Source organism: Pelmatolapia mariae, linkage group LG15, assembly GCF_036321145.2.
Source record: "Pelmatolapia mariae isolate MD_Pm_ZW linkage group LG15, Pm_UMD_F_2, whole genome shotgun sequence".
Classification (NCBI taxonomy): domain Eukaryota; kingdom Metazoa; phylum Chordata; class Actinopteri; order Cichliformes; family Cichlidae; genus Pelmatolapia; species Pelmatolapia mariae.
In genome coordinates, this window is record NC_086240.1 from 27,873,059 (window position 1) to 27,895,099 (window position 22,041).

Sequence of the window (22,041 nt, forward strand, 5' to 3'; positions counted from 1 at the left end):
CAAACCAGAGTCAATGAAGGGGAGAGTTGTGTCATTCCAGTCACTCCTGTGGACCATTTTTTGCAGTAATGGCAGATCATGGAGCGTCGCCATAGTTACAATAGTTAGCAGTCTATGCTAGTCATGCCTCAGAGATGTATCAGTACAGACTCCAGGGCCGTGCAGAGATGTTTGAAAGGGCGGGTGCTCAAGTCTCTTTCACATCCCCCCTCCCCTGCATGTGTCTGACAGACTCTGAGGCATTTATAAAAGGTAAAAACAGGTCTGTGTCATCAGCACACAATCCAATGGGCCGCTCAGCACTGTGGGAATTATGTGACGGCAGCAAATTCTGCCCCCTGCTGACACGTCTCTGATTTAACATTGAATCAGCTTCAGACTGTCTGATGAACTGCAGTTTTAAATAAAGCACTGTTAAAAACTTTAATTATCCTTCAGCTCCACAGACAAAGGACGAACAACCTTCATCATCATCACATCTTCACCATCAACATGTTCACCATGTTTCATTGTTGCTGTTTCCTGCTATAGTCCAGGCGGATCAGAGTCATGTGACTGCAGGTGAGGCACATGTTTGGCATCTTATCACCGTGATGATTATCCCCATGGTAACAGCATTCCGATCCAGCTGGAACATCCAAACCAGGACACACACACACACACTCACACTCGTTTTTATATCTTTGTGGGGACATCTAATTGAGATAATACTTCCCCTATGCGCTTACCCTAACAATCAACATGAATGCCCAATTCTAACCCTGAGCTTAAACCTAACCTTAACCTAACTGTAACCCTGACACTAAAACCATATTTTAAGTCTCAGACATGTCTTCAAACTCATGGGGACAGACATTTTGTCCATTAAGGGCTGAAACTTTTTAAATATTGAAATGTAAATAGTTTATGAAAATATTTTTAAACATTAATTCTAATAAAAATATTTTTCCACTCAAATAAAAAAAGTATAGGGTCTGTAAAATGAAAATAAGAAACCTAGCATAAGTTTTTGGATTTTTCCCTTTAAACTAAGGAAGGCCAAAAGTTAAAAAATCCAAATGAAATACTGAAATAAAAAAATAAACACACAAAGATAAAAAATGTCTTTTAGAAACTGCAAATATTTGTTGTTGCTTCTTTATGTCTAATTTCTTGTAAAAGTTCCTAAAAAGTGTTCTGCAGAACAAAATAAAATTTTTAAAATGCTCACTACTGTGTTCACTCGTTCAATAAATGTACTCGGATACTTTCAACATGCAGGTTTTTTATTTTTAGTTCACAGAAACATTTTTTTCCATTAACTTCGCCTTGAGACAGGTCACATGATCACTGAGAGCGCGAGACACAAACGACAGCGTTACAGAAACATGCTTTTAGAATCTAACACTGAAAACAGCTATATTATTCAGAATTTATTTTGAAGGAAACATTTATTTTTGTTATTTTATTCTGAAATCTTAAGATATCTGGATCATTTTGGTATCTTCATTTTCATTTCCTGTCGTTCATAAACGTCTGACAAAGCTCACGTTCACTGCTGATTGGTCAGATTTTTTTCCTGATGATTGGAGGACGTTAAACTCATCGATGATTTCAAAGATCTTCAGACCAAACGACATGATCACAGATTCACTTCACTGTAAGAGCACCACGTCAGTGTGACACCAAACACAAACAGCCGATTAAATACGCGTTCACGAAGATCATTGCAAAATAGTTAACAAGGTTTTTTTCTGATTATAACTGACTGCAGTACACCCCAGCAATGGGTGAATAACCCATTTGTAATGCTGAATATCACCAGGGGGCGAAGTGGAAGTCTGCGCCCACCTGTCCAGGTAATTTCTCAGGGTGCTAGTTCAGTGTTTGATCAGTTAGAGCAGGTGTTGTTCCAACTCTTTCTCCTGATTGGTCCTTGAAGGATCTTCTACTACACAATCAGGAAGCTCTGCTGATGTTTCTGGACTCACAGGAAGCGTGTGATTTGTATCACCATGGAAACCTTGCTCTAACTGATGAAACACCAGATCATTCCCATTGGCTGGTCTGACCCTAAATAGGTTAGGTGTCTGTCTCTAATTGGCCAATTAGTTTGTGGTGTTCTGACAGCAGGAAGTCGCCTCTCTCGATGTTAAACAATTGGATGCGATGTCAGTGGCAATCGGTTTCAGCGGCGTGAACGATAAGCATCAATAATGAACTCTGTCACGATGTAAACAGGCCGGAAGCGCCCAATCACGTCAGAGCGGGACAATAACGACATGCAGCAGTTTCACGTTACGTCTCTACGAAGCTTCACGTTACCTACGGACTACAGGTGAGCATGCACAAACATCTACCATTAACACTGAAATTGAGGTCCTCCAGCAGCCACTCTTCTTCTTCTGCTCAGATTTAAAGTCCAAAACTTCTAAACATATTTTTTCTTCCTAATTTCAGATTTTTGATAATTTTTCAGTCAAATTGAGCTTTTTTTCTTTTTCACTGATCAAATGTTTTTTTTCTTCGTCAAACTCGTCAAACCTTTCTAGGGTCCTGATTGGTTGCAGAAGTTGAAAGGCGACTCTCGGCGGACCCTTGGCGCTCTCCCCCTCCTCGCTGTGAGGTCACAGGATGCTCTCACGCTCCTCGCCGAAGGTGACAGTGTCGGAGGACACAGTGCAGACCTCCGGCGGGTCTCCGGGCTTCAGGCCACGCTTCAGGTGAACCACTCTGACGTTCTCGTTGTTTGGCCCCGGCCGAGTAGAAGTTGAGGTGGTTGTGGTGGTCCCGGAGCTCGGGGGGATGATGACCTCGCTGGTGGAGGAGGTGGAGGAAGAGGGGTTGGAGGAGGTGGAGCCCTCTGGGGGCTGGCGGGCGCGGTTGGCCTGCTGGGCGTTGGTGTTGTTGTTGAGGGTGACATTGCTTGGCGTGCGGTTCAGGTTGTAGCTCCTGGACGACGGCCAACTCTCCTCCGGGCTGCTCGCCAGCAGGCTGCACTGATCCTCGGAGCAGATGGACATGCGCGCCACCGCCGGGTCCTGTAGGCCGCTGAGGCTGCTGGGAAGGCCACGCTTCCGGGCTAGGCTCTCTTCATCCAGCTCAATCAGGTTGGCCCTGTCCAGCTGCGACAGGTCCGCCTCCTCGTCCTGCAGTGAGTGGTTGGGCGAGCTCTCATTGGACCTCACGCCAGAGTCAGACGAGTCTTTCTTGTCCAGCATGGCATCGGAGAGGTAGTCCTTCCCTTTCAGCGCCAGTGAACCGCCGGGCAGTTTGGGGTCCACCACCTTCTTGCCATCTTTCAGCAGGGGGGCGTGATCCGACTCTTCAGACTCCTCGTCATCGCTGGTCAGCTTCTGGTAGCGCAACCCACCACTGGCCTTCAGCTTGAGGTCAGCAGCGCCCTGGAACAGCCCGCCTCTTTCAGCTGAGGACTTGCGGGTGAGCACTGACTTGGAAGACCCATGGTCACCCTTCTCGTCTTCTTCTCTGATGGGATGTAGCGCCTCACCATTGGAAGCAAAGTCAGTGTTGTCCGCTGCCGGTTTGCTGCTGCTCCTCTTGTTGAAGGATTTGCGTCCATCCTGCTCGGTGCCATCCTTGCTCTTATCCTCAGATGATGATGTCATGAACTGTCCCGGTTGTGGTTGGATGGGCTTCTCCCCGGTGATGACGCCCAACTCCAGCTGGGCCATCTGGGCAATGTATTCCTGGTAGGCATCGCGGTACTCTGCCTGCTGCTTGTCCGTCAGCTTGGAGATGTCATTGGAGGACTCCTGCGAGTTCAGACTGGTCATGCTGGCGGTTCTGTGAGCACCACCCTGAAGACACACAGAAAACAACATTCTTCAGCATCAGACCCCTCACATCTGACATCACAGATCACATGTTCTATAGTTACCATCCACGGCATGTTTCCGTGTCGCTGCGGGTCATCCAGTCCCACCGTGCTCAGCTCCTCGAAGCTCAGGTTGAAGCTGTACATTGGTGATGCATCCGTGTTCGGGGCGCCAGCGTGGGGTGGAGCCATCGCTCGCCTTACTGGCTCGATGTGACCGCCAATGACGCTACCTTGCTCGCTGGCAGTTTCCTCATGTAGCACCTGGCTCTCAATGTGACGCATGTCCAAAACCTTCAGCAGGAAGGAGGAGGTGGATCTTATTTTAAGTCATTACATCATTAAGCAGTAAACCAAGATGTGTTTTATGTGGAAATGAACCCAAAAGCTGCTGCAGGTCACTGAAAACTGTTTTAATAAACCCAGATTTTTTTGGTTTTCCACTGCTACAGGGTTTCTGTTTTAGAAAATTCACCTATATGGAGATAATGTTACGCTATTAGTCAGTAATGCATTCACTGCCTGGACTGACCGTTGCCCTGAAGAGCTGCCAGTCTCCAAAGTTCATGTTCATTTCCTTCTTCAGCTCATCGATGTTACACTGAGACAGAACTCTGCCGTTAACGTTTGCCTGAAAATGAAAAACATTTGTATTTCAGTCTCAGGTCCCAGGCTTTCTGCTTTCCTGTGAAGTTGTGTCACTGACCTTCCTGATGGTGGCGGTGTACTGTCCTATCATGCTCTGGTCGATGCCTTCAATATGCCGCACGCGCTCACAGACAGCCTCTGTGGTCATGGAGCTTAGGAGGATGGGCGGAGTGGCAGACGCAACGGAGGCGGAGCCCTGAACACAGATATATTTCCCAGGGAAAAATATCCAACATTTTTTAGATTTTAATAACAAATGTCATTATTTTCAGATGTGACATCCAGCTGTGAGATGAATGGAAACTGCATCCAAATCCTGCCAGGTTAACGTAAGTCTCAACCTGAGCTTAACGCTTTTAGCTCAACATTTTTCTTCAGTGACTCCACCAGACTAAAAACATAAACGCTAACTCAGGTAAAAGTACACCTGACAGACATGTAAAAGACGGATGTAGCTACTGTGAGATCGCCCACTGATCAGCTTCACCACTGCTAACTTGGTCTTTAGAAATCGGATGTGAGGAAGAGCAGCAGTTCTGAAAATCATCATGCATAACTGGAAAATTTTCTCTCATGCTCAGAATGACCAAAATTTATTGAATAACCTTGTTTTGACCCAATATGAGAGACTAAGTCAACATCAGGAAGGTATTTATAAATGTCAGAGGTCATCCCACAGATTTCTATAGAACCAGAAGAAATTTTACAGTGTCGCCTCCTGGCGGCCATAAAAATCAAAACAGGTTTAAGGCACTTCTGTGACTGCTTTATTTTTTGGACCCAGAAGCTACGTCCATGTTTTGTACTGCCTCTGGTGTACAGTTTATCTGGATCTGGATAACCATGTCACGTGACTTAGCACAGCTAGCACAGGTCTCATCTGTTTCTTTTAGGCCAATTTTTAATTTTAAGATAACTTTTTGCTGAAACACGGCCTGAAACACAGAAATGTCCCCAATGACGTAAAAAATTACTGTCCAACAGATGTTTTAAAGCTTTGTGAGCACCTTTAACTCACAGTCAGGACATTTTTTCACCGTGCAGAGGTGGGGCTGGGGGAGTTTGGGGTGGTGAGCAGCTGTGTGGGTTAGCAGTGAGGGGTCAAAAGTCAAGTTAAAGTTTCTGAATAGATCAAACAACAAATTTTTGATCTATGCTACTACTACTTTTTGAAGCCACATGCTAGTAGAGGCAAGGTGCATGCTGGGGGGTTGTAGTGGTTGGAACACTTCCTCCTTTGGTCCACAGCATCTGGCTCAAGTTCGGCTGAAGTTCAGATCGGTCACGGCTCAATCACAGGCTCATGTTCATGCTTGGATCTTTTTTTCATTTCGCTGTATCTACAAATCAGAAATTTTGCTCCTTAAATAAAAACAGAGCATGCTCAGTTGTGAAGCGAAATATTTCATAGTCACTTGTTATGTTTCAAGTGTTCCTGTGGGAACCTGTTGTGTCTGAAACATCCTTGAGAACCTCACAGAAACCTTCTGAGGCCGATTTGTCAGCTGGCTGAACGAGAGCGATCAACACCAAAACACGACGCAGACGTTTGCTGTGGACACTTCAGGAAGGAAGGAGGGAAGGAGACAAGGAGTGTCATGTTAGGTAAGGTTAAATACCTGCTTCCTTTTCAAAGATGAACTCTTAGACTGCAGACAGACAGACAGTTGGGGATGAAAACATGAGGAAACAGATGAATGACGGGACAGCACAATGATTTCTACTGAAGGCACAGTTTTAAGAAACCACCACTGGTTCAGTGTTTCCGGAAACCAAAGAAGAAGAGGAGAATAACAGCAGCAGTAAAAGAGGAGAGGACAGAGGAGCCTTCAAAGACCACAAGCAAAGAAAACTAAAACTCTGACTAAGACTGATTTCTAGAGGAAAACCTCTGAGCAAACAAACGTCTGGTGGGCGGAGTTTCGAAAAGATTTTATTCTAAAATATTTTATGTTTCTTCTTCCCCAGGTAATAAAACTGAACATTGTAAGTTTCAGATTCAAAAACTGAAAACAGACAAGTTTCATTATTTTTTCACATTTTAAGATGAAATATCAGAAAAATAGAAACTTGTTAAAAACGTTCATGTTGGGTCATAGCTTCCAGTTATGGCCGTACTTACAGGAGCGGCGGCAGCAGCGGCATCCCTGCTGAAGGAGCTTTTAGGAGGTGGTCGTGGATGGAGGTGTGGTGGGAAGGAAGCCATGAATGGGCGTGGCAGCTGGTAAAGGTGGTGGGGAAAATATGGCTGAGGGGGAGGAGGTGAAAAATCAAAATAATGTCGGTGGACGTGATGAAACATTAAAAAAAAAAAAACTGTCAAATCAAAGAGCGAATCCCTGCCGCCTGACACCCGGTCAGCGTCAGCAGACTGTAAATAAACAGGAATAAAAAATAAAACAGGAATGTGAAATTTTGAATTTTTATTTCAATGTGTTTCGTGAACATTTATGTGTTTTTTGTCGTTTCTGTTTGTATTTCTGTGCTTTTGTTTGTTATGAAGTGAAAACTTTTGATGCATTAAAAAAAAAAAAATCATTAGCTGAAGCTAGCTGAAAGTTGAACTTTATTCAACTCTCTGTGAAGCTTTCTGTCCTGGTTAACTCGACTCCTTTTACTCTACGGAGCCGGACGACAGCCTGTCAGCTGATCGGTGGGCTGTGTGAGACAGCAGGGATTCAGTGAAACAGGAAATGAAATCAAATCAAGCAAAACAACACAAACGATGAAAGGGACTGAGCCGGGACAGTCGTCATGTGAACCGATGACATCGCTACGCTACCTGCCGCTCAGCAACCTACAGGATTCAATGACATCATGAGGTGTGGGCAGGGGCGGGGCCTTTACTCACCCTGTTGTAGAAGGGATGCTGTGTGCTGGCCATGCCGCTGTAGTAGCTGCTGTGAGGCGGAGGGGAGACCACGCCCCCTGCCGGTGGGTTGAAAGGCCCGGTGAAGGACGCGGAGGGCGAGCACGTCGACGACACCTGACTGTAGACTGATGTGGGGCGGGGCTGAGCTTCCTGCAGGGGCAGGGGCGGGTACGTGACTCCGCCCATGTTCATCTGCTCACGGGCAGCGCGAACATCTGTGGAGAGGAATCTCAGACTGATGATGTCATCAAATCACGCCACGCTCATGAGAGCAACAGGAAGTACAGTCAGCAATACACTGAGCAGTATTTTCAGCAGTACTCGTACCTGCAATGATCTCACGGAGTTTGGGGTCCAGGTTGACGGTGCAAGGCAGGAAGGTGCGAATGTCCCTCGCTGTGAGGACGGGTGTCCGTGATGACAGGAAGACCTCGAAGCTGCGCACGTCTCCGTCAATCTCCAGCAGCGGCTCCACGTCCTTTGTGGTTGGGATGTTCTTGGACACTCTGAGGGAGAGAGGACACACTGATCAGCTGACGCAGCGTCGTTTTACACCTGTGGAGGGAGGGTGGCCTCTGACCTCTCGTAGATGGTCTTGAGCGTGGCGTGGTCGGGGACTCCGTCGGTCTCCTCCAGGTACAGGATGAGCCAGGACGTCCTGTAGGGCCACTGCTCTGTCAGGTTGATCCACGACGCCAGGCGGTCCCAATTAAAGCTGATCTGATTGGCTCGTAGCAGACGGCCTGGACAGGAGGAGGCGGGGTTAAAAACTGCATTATTATTATTATTAGAATAATAATAAAAAAGTTTTTTTAATGTAAAAAAAACTGGAATGAACAAACAAGATCAGCAGGAAGTGGCAGACGGGCTGACGGCAGTCACATCATGTACTGCTAATAATGAAGGTGATGGAGGTCACCTGTGACGGAGACGATGTTCAGCAGCCTCCTCATCGTCTGTGGGCTGATGTCGCTGAACCAATCCTCCGTCACCATCAGCTTCGTCAGGTCAAACGACATCTGACGTGTCACCGAGCGCTGCACCTGGCGCCGCCGGTACGTTTCCTGGAAAGTGCACCACACAGGTCACATGACCACACGCACGAGGGACGGAGTATGTTTACACAAGCTGTCAATCAAGAAACAGCAGCTCATTGATACAGCTCTAAGTCAATAAACGGACCTGATCACACCTAATCACACCACACCCTTTTCAAATTAAAACCTGAAAAGCAGCTGGATTTAATTCAATCAGAGGAAACATGAGACCGCCTACAAGTCATTAGATTAACACACACTCACCCGGCGGTTGAGCGTCGTCTTGCTGCCAAACTTGGTTAATTCTCCCAGACTGTGCTGAGACAGCTTCCTGTCTAGCTCCTCATGCCACCCTGCTGACACACAAACAGATGTAAACATCATGTCGGTCTGTAACCACAGACAGAGGTGAGTATGATGTCAGCGGTGAGTGCAGATATTCTGGGATTACAGAATAGCCTCTGCACTCCTGCTCCTCTAATTCATACTTTTATCTTAGTAAGAAAAATAAAACCAGTCAATGGTTTATTTTCAGGTCCAGACTGAATCTGAGTGAATCTCTGTGAGACTTCATCGAACATGATTTCAGAGCAGACGCGGTCACGTGACAGCAGAAGGATGTGACAATAGGCTGCTGATGTCACCTGCACGCTTCATTAATCAGCTGCGATAAAAAGCGATGTAACTGCGAGTCTTGTATAATGTAGTCATTGTGTGTGTGGATACCATCGGCGGTGGTGGCGTCTCCGTTGGTGGGCGCGGCAGTGCACATCTTCCTGGCGCTGGAGAGCCCCCTGCTGTTGAGAAAGACAGGCAGGTGCACGATGTTCCTCATGTAGTCATGCCCGTTGATGTTGGAGTCGCGCAGGACGCTGTTTAGGTTCTGGTTGATGGCCTTGATGATGATGTGCGGGTCGCTGGCAAAGATGGAGATGAAGGGCCCTTTGGAGAACAGCACACGTACCTGCAGGAGGGACATGCCCACACTGACCATCTGAGGCAACTTCCTGTCCTTTCAAAGTAAATCTGACCCACGTGATGAGAGATGAGCTGTTCCGACTGATCACATTCATCTAATGAAAACACGAGTCAGCTTGACTAAGTCTGTGATGTCACAGCTAACGTTTGCGTTAAAGATGACGATGAGGTCAGACTGTGTCCATGCTTCTGTTCCGCCATCTTTAAAAACACTGACTGAATGAAGCCGTGCGAGCGTCTCACCGTGTCGAGCATCTGCAGCACTTTGTCCTGTTCGCAGGAGTCCAGCCCGTCGATGACCACCGCCAGCCTTGTCTGGTGCTGCGTGAACCCGTCGATCGTCTTCGCCATCCTTGCCATCAGCTCCACCTCGTGCTTCAGGACCTGCAGGAGAAAGTGTGCAGAAGCATCAGAATGCAGCTCAGACAGACTCTTCAGTCTCTGAGCTCACACTAACAAACTCAAATGACCACCCCCATGCTACATAAAGCTTTTTCCTGTGAACCAGCCAATCACATTCAAGGGCTCATTGGGAACCAGGAAGACTCCTGAGCTACACCCTTGCCTCTGCCTCTTGTTTCCCTCCATCAGAGACATCAGAGGATTAAAAACACTGAAACTAAAGACCCTCAGCTCAAGGAGACCCCCTCGCCGCCCCCATAGATTGTGTCCCCTCCTCACCTTCATGAAGCCCTCGCTCTTCAGCTTGTGCATCCTGTTGGCGGCACTGTGGAGCCTCTTCCTCTGCGAGTTCAGCACCGAGTCGGTCACCTGCCACCACATCCTGCAGTTGAGCAGCAGAGCAAGGCCAACCACGCTGCCGATAGCGATCAGCACCGCGTTCACTGTCCGGTTCTCACCATCCACCTTGAAGACGGCCAGCAGTGCCATGCCGGTGACGAGGCAGGCCAGCACGACAGTGAAGAGGATGAAGGACGGCACACAGCACGTCTTCTTCCACTTCCTCTTACCTGAGAAGAAGAAGAGATTGAGCCAAGCTGGACTTGGGTCAGGTGACCTCAGCAAGCGCAGGCTGCCAGACAGAATGTGATGCGTTACCTTGCGTCTCCTCGGTCTTAAACACTCTAAAGAGTCGTGTGGCGAGGAAGCCAAACTCTCGCTCGCAGGCGTCTGACAGCGTGGCGATCATCTCCGCCATCGATGTTTCTCCTCCAACGCTGGACAGCCGGTTATAGTCTGTGAACAGGAACCTGCAGGAGACAGGTGACATCATCATGACATCAGCGTGACATTACTGTGACATCATGACCTCCCTGTGCGGTGGCATTACCTGACGGGCAGCGCTCGCGTGCTCTGCTCCGGAAGCTCCGGTGGGTTCACGAACATCAGCTTCAACAGCAGCTCCAGGTACCCGATGTGCCGCGCCAGGCGGGTGCTCAGCAGCCACGCCCACGTCCAGTTATCGCCTTCCCTCCGGCCGCCAAAGTACACCACCACTACAGAATGTAAAACTTTATGTCAACACCGGCGGCAGTACAGGAGGTCATGTGTTAACGTGCGGCATCACATCGAGGCATTTCTCACCAAAGAAGAGGTAAAGCAGGGCAAGCAGGCTGAGGGAGACCGCCATGGCAAGCTTGGGGTCCACACTGAAGCCGAGGATGATGGCAATGGAGCCACAGAGCAGCAAGGACAAGAAGACGACGAGCCAGGAGAACTGAAACAGCGGCTCAATCTGCTGCCCAGCAAAAGTCTTCATCTCATCTGAGGAGGAAGAGGAGCGTCAGTACGTGTTGGCCAGGTGTACGTACCCTTAGTGTAACGAGCGTGGTGAGCCTGGCGAGCGTGGCGAACACGAACTCACCCTCCAGCTTCTTGAGCAGGAAGGACTTGCCGCTGCCCCACTGAGCGTACAGACCCACACAGATGGGCGGCTGCATGGTGGGCTCGCTCAGGATGTCGGCGAGCGCCGAGCTGTACAGGTCGTAGCCCAGCATGTCGCCGTCCGTCTCCGAGGGCGACAGGTGACCTGCAGGGGGTGGAGACAGAGAGAGTCTTTTATTCTTTTGATTTGAGGATCCCTGAGGACAGAACAACATAAAAGTAATCCGCTTTGGCGTTGTAATCAGACTTCTGAAATTTTTTTATGGAGTCAGAATGATTTTGGTAAGATGAGCTAACACGAGGTTAACACGAGTCTGCGGAGCAGTCCCAGCGTGGCTGATTTCACTCCTTGTATCAACTTACAACAAACACCAAGTCTGAATGAGCAGAGAGTGCAGAGGGAACTCAAGCCTGCAGCTTCTGAACTTCATTTTCTACTCATGACATTATTTCCTGTGAGTGGGTGTAATATACGTCAATACGCTGATGATACTTTGCTGTTCACTCACTCACTCTGCACTCAGTAACCATAAATCAGCTCTTATTGCAGATAAACTACAAGTTTTTCCTTCATCTTTGTTTTTTGTTTTTTTTGTTTGTTTTTTTTACTGTCCCGTTTGGTTCTTTAGCCATCAAAATTGTTGTCTGAAGGCCAACAAAGATACCCAACAGATTTACTTTACCAAGTGGATCATCACGGCCTTGCCATATTGGTCCATTTGATCGACCTTTGTTGTTATTATTTATTTATTTTATTTTCAGTTGTTACAGATGGGACAGACATGGCTGGGGGATAGGAAAGGGAGAAAGAAGGAGAGGAAGTAAAAGAAAAACAGAGGGGAAGAGGGACAGCGAGAAAGGGCACTTAAAAAGAAAAAATCTCCTGGATCACCTGTTGAGAGAGGAAAAAAAAACAAAAACAAAACAAAAACAAAAAGAGAGCAACATAATAAACACAACACCATCCCATTAATCTAGTTAAGTGTAGACAACAGTAAACACTAAATATTGAATGTTGTTGTGCAGCACGCAGGACTGACAGCGTACAATGTGCTTTGAGGTAGCAGCCAAGAAAGGTGTAGTTTGTGTCAATGAACACTGCACACCGGTGCACGAGTTACAAATATGAACATGCTGCAGAAAACCCCAGAAAAATTAATGAAAATTGTGCTTTTAAGTAAACGCTAAAATAACAACAAATCAAAACAAGGAGGTTCGAGTCAGGTAGCTGGGGCATTGCTTCAGGAATGGAAGGAATAAACTGTGCGGGCCCTTCAGTGTCGTACTTTGCCTTGAATGTCCCATTACACTGCAGCTCGATCAGCTCCATCTGAATCTGCACAGTTGCAGTTTCCACATCAGCTGTAAATGGGTTGCGAAGCAGCTTGAAATTTTCTTTTCGTGCTTCAAAGTCACCAAAGCGCCGTACGAACTCAGTGCGCAGTGCGCTCAGTTTATCAGCAAAGCGCACATTTGGGAACACCGTTGTGCCGACTTGGTTCAACATTACTTGGCAACAGGGAAAGTGAGGCAAATTGCACTGGTGCATTTGTGACTCCCATAAGAGCAGCTTCACTTGAAATGCCTTCTGAAATGTCAACTTTTTTCACCGCACTTTGCCGGCGCTCCATCTGTTGTAAGTCCAACAAGTTTGTCCTGGGGAAGTTTCATGTCAGTTACACTTTGACGTATGTTTTAAAAAATGTCCAGGTACCTTCGCCCATAGAAAGCAACTAGACCCAGGAGATGTTACCCTTTCCCCCGGGATGGAGACAAGCAGACCACCCCCGGCTCCGCAGCAGCAGGGAGGGGGCCTCCCAATTGGACAGTCAACACCTCCTCCCAGCCCCTCCGCCCTGACGGCTAACAGAGAACAGGGGTGTGTGAAGACCCCATACCTCCCTTCGCCCACTCATGTGTAGTGTTGCTGCGTGTTGTTCTAAAGTGCACACGGGAGGGCATGGTGCTTCCTGCCAGAGAGCAGCAGGTGTCAGCACGGCCCCTCCCGAGAACCCTCAATGTCTACATGCATATAAAATTGAGAGGTGGGCACCGGCGCCAGAGGTGAGGTTGAATACACAGACCATCCTCTGGACGCCGTATAACGTGCCCACCCCCAAGGCCCTATATGTATGTGTTATAAGAGTGTGAGTAATGTGGATGTCTAAGTTGTGGAATAAAATTGAGGCACAGGTGGCCAGAAGGGGACAGAGGGGGAGTGCCTCCCCCGCACCCTATGTGATAACCCAAGCCCCCAAGGTCCAGCCAGGGCCCCAGCCCGGAGGCAGTGCACCCCCAGAATCCCAAGCCCCCACGGCCACCCCGGACCCACCCAGGGGCAGCCAGGCTACCAGGCCAGTAACCTACATCTGCCAGCACAGACCCTCCCCCAGCCCTGCAGCACGCAGCCACGAGGAAAACACCATCTAAGAGTCACCACACCCCCTAACTATTTCATGACCACAACCCCCGGGTTAAGCCCTCCAGGGAAAATATCCCTAGTTACAGTGCAGCGAGGAATGCCAAGACCTCTACATTGGCGAGACAAAACTGCCACTTCACAAACGCATGGCATAGAAGAGCCACCTCCACGGGACAAGACTCAGCGGTCCATCTGCATCTAAAGGACAAAGGTCACTCTTTCGAGGATGCCAATGTTCACATTTTGGACAGAGAAGACAGATGGTTTGAAAGAGGAGTAAAAGAAGCAATTTATGGCCACTGTGAGCGACTATCTTTGAACAGAGGCGGTGGTTTACGACACCAACTGTCTGCCGCTATAATCCAGTTTTGAGATCCCTTCCCAGACGCCTTAGCGCCCACTCACATCCCGGGCCATCTGACCTCAGGAAATCACATAATAGGGTGGGGCTAGGTTTCACAATGAGCCCACCCGAAACCTTGGCTGATTGTGACCTACATCCATTTTCACACATTGGCTCATGTGATTAGGTAGAGGATCATTAGAGGGTCCTTTTGTCCCTCCCGGGGGATACTCCCACAGGGCTTAAATCTGGGACTCTCCACCTTTTGACCCTAGAACTGAAGCTTCTCCGATGAGAGGTGAAATGTCTTCAAGCAACTTAAAGAAGTCCAGACGCTTTTCTTTCCAAGCTCCTTAAACTATGATGACCTGGATGACTGAGAACCTTCACAGACATGTCCCTAAGGACTCTCCAGATGCCCTAAGCCAATCCCTACCTCCACATCAACCACAATAGCGAAGGCAGGACCAAACTACTAGCTGCTGCTAGTGGTTTGATAAAAATTGCAAACAGTGAAGGGGAAAGTGGGCATCCCTGCCTGGTACCCCTCAGGAGACAGAAGCTGGAGGATGTTTGGTCATTTGTTCTGACACAAGCTGTTGGGGAATTATATAATATTTTTAGCCAGTTTATGAAAGAATTTCCAAAACCAAATTTGTGTAAAGTTGAAAGTAAAAATTTCCAGTTAACTGGAAACGCTTTTTCAGCATCTAGAGACTACCACTTATTGACCACTTACTGTGGTTTCAATGTTTTTACTGCATGAGTAGTCTATTAAATTAAGTAATCTACATGTGTTTGTTGATGGTGCCTACCTTTTATGAAGCCGGTTTGGTCAGGATGAATTAAAAGGGGGGTTATCTTCTCTAATCTTTTTGAGAGAGCTCTGCAGATTATTTTGAGGTCTACATTTATAAGGGATATTGTTTAGAATGATCCACATACTGAAGCAGTCTCAGAACTTTTAAATATGAGAAAAACTAAAAAGTTTGGTTTCAGCCGAGGCTGTTATCACTGTGAGCTGTGCACTGAGGCCAGGCTTTGATTTCTTCATAAGGCTCTGACTGCAGACTGATCCAGTTATGTGTAACAAGCTGAGGATATCCAGTTTGGCTCACTGAGCAGCTGCAGCCTACAAAGACACAAAGCATCATGTAAAGCTGCCTCATTACTTCATACTTTCCAATTGCAGCTTCTTTCAGCTGATTCACTCTTAAGTTTCAGCAGTGAGATCGGTCTGAGTTCATTTAAAGGTTGAAGGAGTGACGAAGAGACTCAAAGCTGAGCAAACATCGACCATAACACTGCGTTTGCGTGCAGTTCAGGCTCACTATGAGGTGAGACAGAAAAAGACGTACGTGCTCCGAAAATCTGCGTCAGGATGCTTTTCTGGTGGCTGCAGTCAACGTTGTACGGCGTCTCTCCAGCCTTGTTGGGGCGGTACAGCAGGCGACCATCTTTGGGGTTCCTGAGGAGGAGCTCGGCCAGGCGCCGGCTCCGCCCCCGGATGGCAATGTGGAGAGGAGTGTCCCCTTTCTGTGAAAAGAGGTGTCAGCATCAGGTCCTCTGTAACCTGTTCATTCATTTCACTCTGTGACAAATCTATTAAATATTTAAACCTGCTTTTACTTTGAAGGACAAGTAGATACATGTGATGCTTGTGTCTATGGACTGATTCTTATATAGCGCTTTTCTACTCTCCCGGAGTACTCAAAGCGCTGTATACAACATGCCTCATTCATTCACCCATTCATACAAGCACTTCTAAACTCAAGTGCAAACTAACCAACATTCACACACATTCACACTCCGATGAACACATCGGAGGGCAACTTGGGGTTAGTATCTTGCCCAAGGATATTTGGCATGCAGAAAGCCAAGGATCGAACCACCAATCTTCCAATTAGTAGCTCATCTGCTCTATCCCCTGAGCCACAGCCACCCCTTGTCTATCTGGCTCTCACCTTGTCCACAGCAGACACCTTTGCTCCTTTGTCAAGTAGTAGCTCCACGATCTCGATGTTCCTCATCTTGGTGGCTTTGATCAGCGGAGTCTCTCCATCCTGAAAGCAAAATTCAGGTTAACCACAGAACCCCACCCTCGACTCTCAGACAGGTGTCCCGGGCTCTCACCTTGGTGCAGGTCTCTGTGTCAGGGTTACACTGCAGGATGTCTCTCACCATGGTGGCGTTTCCTTTCTCCACGGCCCAGTAAAGAGCCGTCTTATTCTCCTGGAGGCGGAGCGGAGAGATGACATTAGCAACATCACTTTACTCTACGCTGCATCTGATTGGCTCTGACCCTCAAGTTCTTCTTTACTGAATGCTCACAGAGTAACAGCAGTGTGAAGCCCTCGGTCGTCCTTCTCATCAGAATGTTGAAGACACCAGCAAATCAAAACAGAGACAAAACTACGGAGGGCACGAAGTGCCAAAACAATCAAACCTAAACCTGCAACTGAATTAAGTAATGATGACACATTTATAAAAGCGTGCGTGAAATTAAATGGGAAAGATTTTTCATGTTTATAAACATCTAATGAGCTAAGAAATGAACTCACTGTTTACAATGTGATGAAGGAAATGTGTCTCCAAAACCTCACCTGCCCTCTGATGTCGATGTCAGCGTATTTGTGCAGCAGAGCTCTGACGATCTCCACGTGCCCGCCCCTCACGGCTCCGATCAGCACCGTGTCGCCACTCTGGAACACACAGGACGCTGTTTAGTTTCCCTGTTATTGAAACCGCGTGTGTCATGTGACGATGCCTGTTGGTGCCTCACCCGGTCAGGGATGTTTACATAGGTGCCGGCATCCAGCAGATCCTGGACGATCTCGGTGTAGCCCTCCTTGGCGGCGATCATCAGTGCCGTATTCCCGTCCTTGTCGGTCATGTTGACGTTGGGGTTTCTCTTCAGCAGCTCCTTCACCACCTCCGTGTACCCGCCCCTCACCGCCACGATCAGTGCTGTCATCGAGTTCTGGGGACAGACAGGAAGTAGTTAACAGAGGCGGGCGCGTATTATTCTGGCATTCCTGCAGTGATGGTGATGATGAAGGTGGTGACGGTGAGTAAGGTCGTACCGCTCCCTCCTGGTCAACGTCAGCACCGTTCTCCAGCAGGTGCATCACGCAGTCAAAGTGTCCTTTCCTCGCCGCCCAGATCAGAGGGGTGGTCCCGTACTGTAACACACACACACGAAACACACCATCTCTGAGCTGCTTTATTGTGAAATGTGTCATGCTGTTTGGTGTGTGCTCCTGTGTTGTGCCACTTCCTGTTGTTGTCCATCATGCTACTTATTCGTGTTATTTTGCAGGACATTTCCTGTGCAGGTGTTGTTACTTTCTTACTCTCGATTTACTCGAGCCCACAGATATTGATTAATTTGATGTCAGTCGGATATTGTGTTGCACTGTTTCCTGTGGTTTCCTGCTGTTTCAGGTCAGGTCATGCAGGTGTGTGTGTTCTCTGTCGGGCTCTTGCCCCCTCACCTTGTCTGAACAGTTGACTTTGGCTCCATTTTGCAGGAGCAGCTTCACGATGTCAGCATGTCCTCGACCTGCGGCCCAGATGATCGGATACACACTGTACTGCTGCAAGGGACACAGGAGGACGTGTCAGCGCCATCACTGAAACACTGTGGACTGAAACAGTCCAAAACACAACAAAATCTTCCTGCCAAAATCAATTCTCTCGTCCGTGTGTGTTACCTGTGTTGTCTGTGTGTTACCTGTCCTGTAGTATTGGGGTTGGCCCCGTGTTCCAGCAGCAGTTTTGCAACCTCCACACGACCTTTATAAGCAGCCCATGTGAGAGCTGTCCAGCCGCCCTGGGACACACACACACACAAACACACACACATACATTAACCCTCAGTTTAGCTACTTCAGTCACTGCACTACATTTCCCATGAGGCTTTGCTCCCACCATATCCCTGTGCTCGATGTAGGCGCTGTTCTCCAGCAGCTCCTTCACCACCTCCACGTGACCCTCCTTGGCTGCGGAGATCAGAGCCGACCAGCAGTCCTAAAATACACACAGACAGGGTTACCATGGAAACAGGAGCCGGCCACCTTGCCCACCTGTCTCCTAGCAACCACAGCACTGGAGGATGGGGGAGGGGTTTTTTTCTCATTGGTGACAGAGCACTCGTTTCGCTCACCACATCGTCCAGGTTGACATTGGCTCCTCTCCTGATGAGCTCCTGGACGATCTCCAGACTGCCCTGCTCGGCCGCCAGCATCAGAGGAGTCTGACCGTTCTGCACACACAGGCAGGTACACAAAAAATAAAACAAGCGCTGAGGTAAAAATCACTAAAGAATAAAAGTCAAATAAAAAGTGACCAGAAATGAAAATAAAATAATACAACAGCATCAATGAACTGAATTCACAGAAAAACTACAGTAAAAACAGTGAAACTGAACATGAATATCATTAAAGGAGGGATATCTGTGCTCAAATGCTTTAAAACATCTTCTGACTGTGAAGCGAGCGCTGCCACCCTCACAGCTCGATTACGTACGTCACTGCGTCCATCCACCTCCTTGAAGCGATCCAGGTGAGCCTTCAGGGCGGACAGGTTCTCCTCCTCCACGTAGCTGAACAGGTTCTGGATGGCCAGCGTGGTCATCTTGATTGACGTGGTAGTGTCCATGTCTGCGGTCTCTCACGGCGCCCCCTGCTCACACAAAAAAATACGGCGGTGAAAAGCTTGGCCTGCTGGGTAAAACTCTTCTAACTGCAGCCAAACAGTGACCTTTGAACCTGCTGCAGAAACATGCCGTCCTGTGGTATAAATCAAGCGCACCTCTCTCCTTTGCGGCGTGTGTGGTGCTGCCCCCATAGCTGCCCCACTCCACCACCACCACCGCCTCATTCCCTCATCATTAGTTTTTATTTGAATTCTGTTTAAAGGACAAAGACGTGTTTCTGCATGTTGTTGTTTGACTTTATGAGACAAAGAAGATTTTAATTACTGATAAAATGAATTAGCTGTACTTGAGTACTTCCTGTTTGTCAATAACTAGTTCAGATCACACTGAAGTGTCAGTTTTTCTCCTGGCTTCCAGGAGCTGGGCAGCCTACAGGGGGCGCTGGCAGGTTTAGTGAGAAGCAGCTGCAGCCTGTTTAAATCTCTGTGACATTTCTGTGGTGCAGACATCAGCCAGTGTCTGAAGACAGTTTCCTTTGAAACAAGCTGACCTGAGATCAGCTGGCGGCTCTGCTCTTTGCCTGATAAAACAGGAAGTCATCATTTAATGGACAAACCGCCATGAACAGACAGCCTGAGGTCTGTCCACATGAGCGAGCATTTCCCTCTAATCAGCCACAAACATGCCCACAGCTTTCTGCCAGGAACCGAGGGATAAAAACAACCCAGGTGAATATGTTCCAGGATTTCTCCAGTCGTGGATCCTCACTTTTTCACCTCAACTCATCCTCTTTTACACTAAAACCCGACTTTCTCCTTATTCACTGGCTTCTGGAAGCCTACTGAGGGGCACGGCACAGATCTGCTAATCTGTAACATCCAAATAAAATTTTAAACCTGGAGCTTGTTGGACAGTCTGTCTAGAGGTCAGAGGTCACACAGAAGAGTCAGAGAAAGGTCAGAGCTGCTTCAAAGTCCCAGAACAAAGATAGAGATGCCAGCATGAGCAGAGTCACAGATACTGAAATCTTTATGGATTTAAACTGAAGAGCAGAGACAATAACTGTGTCTGAGGAGCAGCTCCAATATGTTACAGAGATCATTAATGTGCTAACAGTGAAGTCATCGATAATCAGACTGTTTACAGCTTAGGACCAGCAATAAATAAATAAATAATAGATAAATAAATACATGTAGATAAATCAGACAAGTTTAATCCAGTCACAATAATAATGATCGATTAACTGCGGAGTTTTTTTGTCTGTAGTCATATTGATTGATCAGGTTTTATTGTAAGCTGAATAAGCAGGTACCTGATGACGTCATTTAATGATTTATGTTATTATGTTTGTTATTATGTTGACTCTCTCGGGTCCAGTGTTAATAATAACCACACTGTAAATGAAAAACCGCCATGTTTCCGTGCAGTGGCCTATCTGACCGGCCCGGATGGTCCCGGTAAGGGCGGCGGACTCTCGGACTCATTACCGGTGAAACACCGCCGCCATGTCGCCTTAACAGCACCGTTATCTCCCGCGGTAACCGGGATAACCTTCACCCATTCACCGCCCGGAGCCCCCACCACTCCCACCACCCCCCAACCAACCGGCAAAAAGCCCCATACTACACCGGTAGCACTCAGATTTTATGTTTTACCGTCGATACGGGGGCGGAAATCAAACCGAATCACCCTAATCTGATTTTTCTGACCGATCCGGCGACGTGTCAATCAAACAGCGATCGATGGCAGGGAGGATGCTGCGGAGGGAGCGACGGGAGCGGAGCCCCTCTACCTTCAGCGGAGATTCAGAGTGAGTTCGGGCGGTCTGGGTCTGGTGGTTTGGCTCCCGTAGATCAGCGGGTCGGTGCGCGTGTTCTCGGCCTGTGTTCGGATGTCAGCCTGAGCTCACTCTCCATCCCCGACAACAGCAGCCATCTTGATCTGATCAGAACAACAGCAGGAGGCACGGAGACAAGGCAGCCAATCACACTCCGTCCACCGTCAAGCGTGCGAAAGCCAGCTCGCCGCTTCCGCTCTCGGCTGCCACGATAAAAGTACACACGACAGCAGTTTCCTGTTAACTTAAAATGAATTAAAATAAAATACCCACACTCTCAGTGTGTTCTTCACTTCCAACGCGTCTTCATCACACATCACCCGCTCCACCCAGCCTGCACTCTCTTCTTCACCTCTGCTTAACCGAACTTACAAACCTGGTTCCCGTGTCTTCATCAGTCTGTACTTCCTTCAGCTCTGCACATCACCATATTCTCGAAACTCAGACCTGGTACACTTCTTCATTTTCATCATCCTCTCAATTTCCAGCATCGTGCTGTACTTTTTAAACAGATGGTTAAAAAGTCTACCATCTTCTCTCCCAGACCTCCCCATAACTGCACAAGTCTGGACCAACCTCCTTCAAGTCAAATCAAGTGGCTTTATTGTCATTGCAACCATGTACAGTGGTACAGTACACAGTGAAGCGAGACAGCGTTCCTCCAAGACTTTGGTGCTACATATAACAGACAATCAAGACAGGACTAACTTAAGTGCAAGTGTGCAAAAACTACATACAGTGCAAGTTTGCAAAAATTGCAGAACAATTGCAAAAGAACAAAAGAACAAAACAAAAACAGTGCAACACCAGACAAAACACAGCAATACAGACACAAGACAGTGCAACAGCGACAGTGGGTTGTGCAAAAAGACTGAGCATTTTGCAAAAGTAACTTGATGTATGAAGGTAAACCTGTGTGTGTCAGTCCAGTCACTGAGTGTTCAGGAGTCTGACGGCTTGGGGGAAGAAACTGTTTCAAAGTCTGGCAGTGAGGGCCCGAATGCTCTGGTACCTCTTGCCAGAAGGCAGCAGGGTGAAGAGTGTGTGTGAGGGGTGTGTAGGGTCCTCCACAATGCTGGTGGCTTTGCTGATGCAGCGGGTGCAATAGGTGTCTGTGATGGAGGGAAGAGAGGGTCCAAAGATCTTCTCAGCTGTTCTCGCTATCCATGGTAGGATATTGCAATCCGATACGGTGCAGTTACCGTACCAGACAGTGATGCAGCTGCTCAGGATGTTTTTGATAGTCCCTTTGTAGAAGGTGGTGAGAATGAATGGTGGGAGATGGGCTTTTCTCAGTTTCTGCAGGAGTTAGAGATGCTGCTGGGCCTTCTTAGTTATGGAGGTGGTGTTGAGGGACCAGGAGAGGTTCTCCACCAGGTGAACACCAAGGAATTTGGTGCTCTTGACGCCCTCCACAGAGGATCCATCGATGTTCAGTGGACAGTGATCTCTCCGTGCTCTCTTGTCGATGATCATCTCCTTTGTTTTGTCCACGTTCAAAGACAGGTTGTTGACTCTACACCAGTCTGTTAACTGTTGCATTTGTCTAGCACTTTTCAAAACACAGAGTTGCAGAGTGCTTCAC

At 47.9% G+C, this 22,041-nt stretch overlaps 1 protein-coding gene across 6 annotated transcripts; it reads right to left on the reverse strand.

The window, feature by feature from the left end:
* Positions 1–1,247: 1,247 nt before the first annotated feature.
* On the reverse strand, positions 1,248–20,610 carry kidins220b (kinase D-interacting substrate 220b). 6 transcript variants are annotated; one of them, XM_063496314.1, is made up of 30 exons: positions 20,412–20,610; positions 18,490–18,645; positions 18,128–18,226; positions 17,893–17,991; positions 17,696–17,794; positions 17,457–17,558; positions 17,046–17,144; positions 16,745–16,942; positions 16,566–16,664; positions 16,096–16,194; positions 15,927–16,025; positions 15,321–15,498; positions 11,178–11,342; positions 10,898–11,077; positions 10,644–10,809; positions 10,412–10,563; positions 10,034–10,323; positions 9,596–9,736; positions 9,101–9,338; positions 8,639–8,727; positions 8,257–8,401; positions 7,918–8,080; positions 7,665–7,843; positions 7,317–7,552; positions 6,588–6,713; positions 6,085–6,114; positions 4,524–4,661; positions 4,350–4,448; positions 3,881–4,111; positions 1,248–3,800 (listed from the first exon to the last, which is right to left on the reverse strand). In XM_063496314.1, the coding sequence occupies exons 2-30, from the start codon at positions 18,619–18,621 to the stop codon at positions 2,607–2,609; spliced, it is 5,265 nt and encodes a 1,754-aa protein (XP_063352384.1). In that variant the 5' UTR covers positions 18,622–18,645; positions 20,412–20,610; the 3' UTR covers positions 1,248–2,606. The 6 variants fall into 6 exon arrangements, with proteins under 6 accessions (XP_063352384.1, XP_063352383.1, XP_063352385.1 ...); XM_063496313.1 differs by having other exon boundaries at positions 8,639–8,730; XM_063496315.1 differs by lacking the exon at positions 6,085–6,114 and having other exon boundaries at positions 8,639–8,730.
* Positions 20,611–22,041: the final 1,431 nt, after the last annotated feature.

Excerpts from the sequence above, each read along its gene's own strand:
- kidins220b (XM_063496313.1), bottom strand. The coding sequence starts at position 18,621 with ATGGACACTACCACGTCAATCAAGATGACCACGCTGGCCATCCAGAAC. Across the intron at positions 16,943-17,045 it reads ACGTTGACCAGGAGGGAGCG|AACTCGATGACAGCACTGAT; the intron begins GTACGACCTTAC and ends GTCTGTCCCCAG. Across the intron at positions 6,115-6,587 it reads CCGCTGCTGCCGCCGCTCCT|TCTAAGAGTTCATCTTTGAA; the intron begins GTAAGTACGGCC and ends GTCTGTCTGCAG.